Source organism: Austrofundulus limnaeus, unplaced genomic scaffold (assembly GCF_001266775.1).
Source record: "Austrofundulus limnaeus strain Quisiro unplaced genomic scaffold, Austrofundulus_limnaeus-1.0 Scaffold2, whole genome shotgun sequence".
NCBI lineage: Eukaryota > Metazoa > Chordata > Actinopteri > Cyprinodontiformes > Rivulidae > Austrofundulus > Austrofundulus limnaeus.
The window spans coordinates 7,037,692-7,041,129 of record NW_013952404.1 but is presented as its reverse complement, the minus strand read 5'-3'; the positions used below and the strand labels follow the sequence as shown (position 1 = coordinate 7,041,129).

The 3,438-nt window shown below is 37.6% G+C and overlaps 1 protein-coding gene across 1 annotated transcript in view; it reads left to right on the top strand.

Annotated features, from left to right (window-relative positions):
* The window catches only part of si:dkey-21a6.5 (proprotein convertase subtilisin/kexin type 5), an 8,264-nt gene extending 5,533 nt beyond the window's left edge, over positions 1–2,731 (top strand). The window contains exons 6-9 of the mRNA XM_014013672.1: positions 553–641; positions 730–842; positions 925–1,081; positions 2,091–2,731. Of these exons, the coding sequence (XP_013869126.1) occupies positions 553–641; positions 730–842; positions 925–1,081; positions 2,091–2,248 (517 nt within the window). The 3' untranslated portion in view covers positions 2,249–2,731. The remainder of the gene's footprint in view (positions 1–552; positions 642–729; positions 843–924; positions 1,082–2,090) is intronic.
* Positions 2,732–3,438: the final 707 nt, after the last annotated feature.

Here is a 3,438-nt window from a genome sequence, read left to right as displayed (position 1 = left end):
GTGTGTGTGTGTGTGTGTGTGTGTGTGTGCTTGTTTGGGAAAATCACTCATCCTACCACCAAACTGAGCATCACATGATTTCATCCCATGTTTGCCTCCAAACACACACACACACATTTACAGACACACACCTCCAGCTGCACAGCTGGGGCTTTGAGCGAGCAGCTGTAGGTATAAAAAATTGAAACGGCGACTGTGTTTGTGTCTCAGAGGCTTGTGGGACTTCCTGTGAAAGCAGTTTGCTAATTTAGGACAGCAGTTGATTATAACTTTATATGACTTTAACACAAGCTGAGATAAACCACAAATGATTACAACTTGCTTCATGATTAGTTCTAACTCTCCCTTTAGGCCTCACTGAGGCCTCGTGGGGGTTTTTGACCCATGAGGCTAAATAAACAAATCTAACATTAGAAAACAAACCTCACAAAAGTTTTACAGGATTTTACAAGAATTTAACAGTAAAATATTGCTGTTTTTAAAGTCAAACTTTTAAATTAAACTAATAACATAATATGTAAACAAATCTATTTTATATATCTTTGTTTCTAGTTCTTCTGCTTGTGCACAGTGTCAGCTGTGCCCTGCAGGATCAGAGGCCCTGCAGTCTGCTGCTAAAGACTGCACACCATGTCGACCAGGTATTTCCCACCTTCATATTTCGGAGCTTTTTCTGCAGCTCATGAGAAAATAAAAATAAAAATAAAAGAACCATTATGATTTGAACAGGCATGCACAAAACCCCCCATCAGACACTGTGCCAGATCTGCAGCATTGGCTTCTACCAGACCAAGTGGGGCCAGGAAAGCTGCGATGTTTGCCCAGAGGACCACTACTGCCCCGTGAGCGCTGCACCTCCTCACCACTCAGACATGAATGTGTGAGCCGTTACTGTTTAATGATGCAGCGATGTTGTTCTCCCAGAGCCCTGACGTGAACCCCATCCAGTGTCCAAACGACGCTTTCTGTCCGAAGGGCAGCACGTCTCCAGGCTACTGCATGGAGACTTTCTTCCGCAAAGCAGGAAACACCTGCGAACTGGCACCTGTCACCATCGCTCTGTTAGTTATCGGAGGAGGGGGTGAGTAGCACTGCAGGAAGACAAGCTATGCAAAGAGAAGATGAAACGACTCGAGTTTTTTTCAGCAGATAATCTAACTTCAACACATCCTATGTCTATGTTCATCTTTTAACTGTTCTACTTTGTTATACTGAGCATTGAGACAGTAAGTAGTGGGTAAACCTTGAAAATAACAACATACAAAATCTCATTTGCTGTTGCCAGCTGTCACGCTCGTGACAGGTGTCATGAATGACTCTCAGCTACTACCACACCAAATTTTAGCTCAATATCTGCTAAATTCAGCGAGTTACAGCTAGTTTTGAGTTTATAAGTCACGTGGCTGTGGCAGCCATTTTGAATTCTCCAGGAGATAATCTACATAAAATACAAATATTACTTTAAAAAAATATTCTCCATGTTTGGCTTTCTGAAGCCGTGATGGTTTAAAGATTTAAACCACACTTTCAGGCTAGAACTGGGGTGTCAGACATTACTGAGCATTATGGTTGTCCTCAAAGTGCCAGTTGTAATTAACTTGAATGATTTGTGTTTAGCTTAACTAAACAGGAAACGTTGCRTTACTTGTCTCATTGCTACGGCTGTGCTCCGCTAACAAACAGTAACTGAGCTCTGTAGTATTTCCTGCACAGAAACAACGTTTTACCATCTTATAAACACTGAAAAGTACTATGTGAATCATAATCTTAAAGTTTATTATTTATATGAAAAACTATTTTCATGTTAAATTAAAATAATTTTTTTTAGATTTAAAATGAAAATGGGTAGAAGTCACATTTGGTCTGCGGACCTTGAGTTTGACACATGTGGGCTAGAATATTAGTCACACTGCTGTTTATTCATTATTAAAATGCATCCTTATAATTGAATGCAGCTCAGTCAGCTGTTTTATAACAACATAATGAAATAAAAAATAAAATAAGATTCACGCTCACATATCAATACGGTCTTTGTTGACGGTAAATTCCTGTCACACCCTCTGCTGTTCTTTTTTTTCTGTTGTTTTTAGTGGCCTTACTCTTTATCATTTTAYTGGTCCTGCGTCGACGGAGGGACACGGACAGAGAGCTGACGGTGGCACGAGCACCTCTGCTGCGCAAAGAGCGACCTCAGGGTCGATACTACGGCCTGCCCTGTGACACAGAGCCTGTGTACGCTGGCTGGTGAAACTCCAAAACAACAAAAACTCAAAAAAGAGGACTAACAGTAAAATGCTACACGTCTGCCTTTGGAGCACTTTCACGACTCACCTGTTTTTAAAAAGTCGTATTTGGAAATATAACTGACAAAAAGAGTCCAGTTTGAGCAATTCTTGTATATTTTCAGAGATGAAAGCTATCTGAACTGTTAAAAACCAAAAAGACTCATCTTGGTTAAAAAGTCTCTTTTGAAAAGCACTTTTACTTTGTGTAAAATTCTCTTGTAGATTAATAAATAATGTTTGAGTTTAGTGAGATTTATTTTGCATTCAAGTGCATCAGTTAACAGCTTAGTAAATACTGTGTAAATAGTAATCAGTGCCTTTTGTTTTTAGTCCGTGTATGTTTGTAGTTTTCAAGAAACCTTTGCTTAATGCAGTTCATCTGCTTTTTTGATGTCACATTTATATGTTTTACAAGAAAATAAATAAAAAGTAAGAAATACATTTAACACTGGTTGATTTTTTTTTTGGGTCATACTAATAAAATCAAAAAGGCACCTTTCATTTCAGATTTGTCCACCTAACTGCCTTTTTTCAGCTTGATACACATCCATAATTTCATACACTTTTCAAACCTGGTTTTTTGTGCTAATAAAAGCTTCAAAACATTGCTGTAAATTCTTAAACTGCTATTTTGGGAGAATTTGACATGAAATCTTAGAGCTTCAGAGCCCTGATCTCAGTAATATCAAGTCAATATGTCATTATTAAAAAAGGAACATATAGATAACTACTAAATCTGCCAAATAAACTRAACAAAACTGAGATACTGACAATCACAGAAAAAAAGTTTATGTAAAACTTTAATTAATATACTGCTTAAAGATACACTGTTGTCTGTGGCGTGTGGATTCCCTGTTGCAAGTCAATTCCATTGCAAGACATACAGTATGTTCARCAGAGGCTTCAAGGTTTGGCATTTTAAAAACCTAAAACAAAGGCACTTTCTGGTTTCACCCAACATCATTAAATATTTTTTCAGCATTCCAGTTGCTCATGTAAACTGTTCTCAATGGATTTATTTATTTATTTATTTATTTATTGTGCCTCTAACTTTTAGTTTGTTATGATACCCTTCATGAGAGTTTGTGTATTTGTATACACTCCTGATCAAAATCTTAAGACCAGTCAAAAAAAGTGCAAGAATTTGCATTTT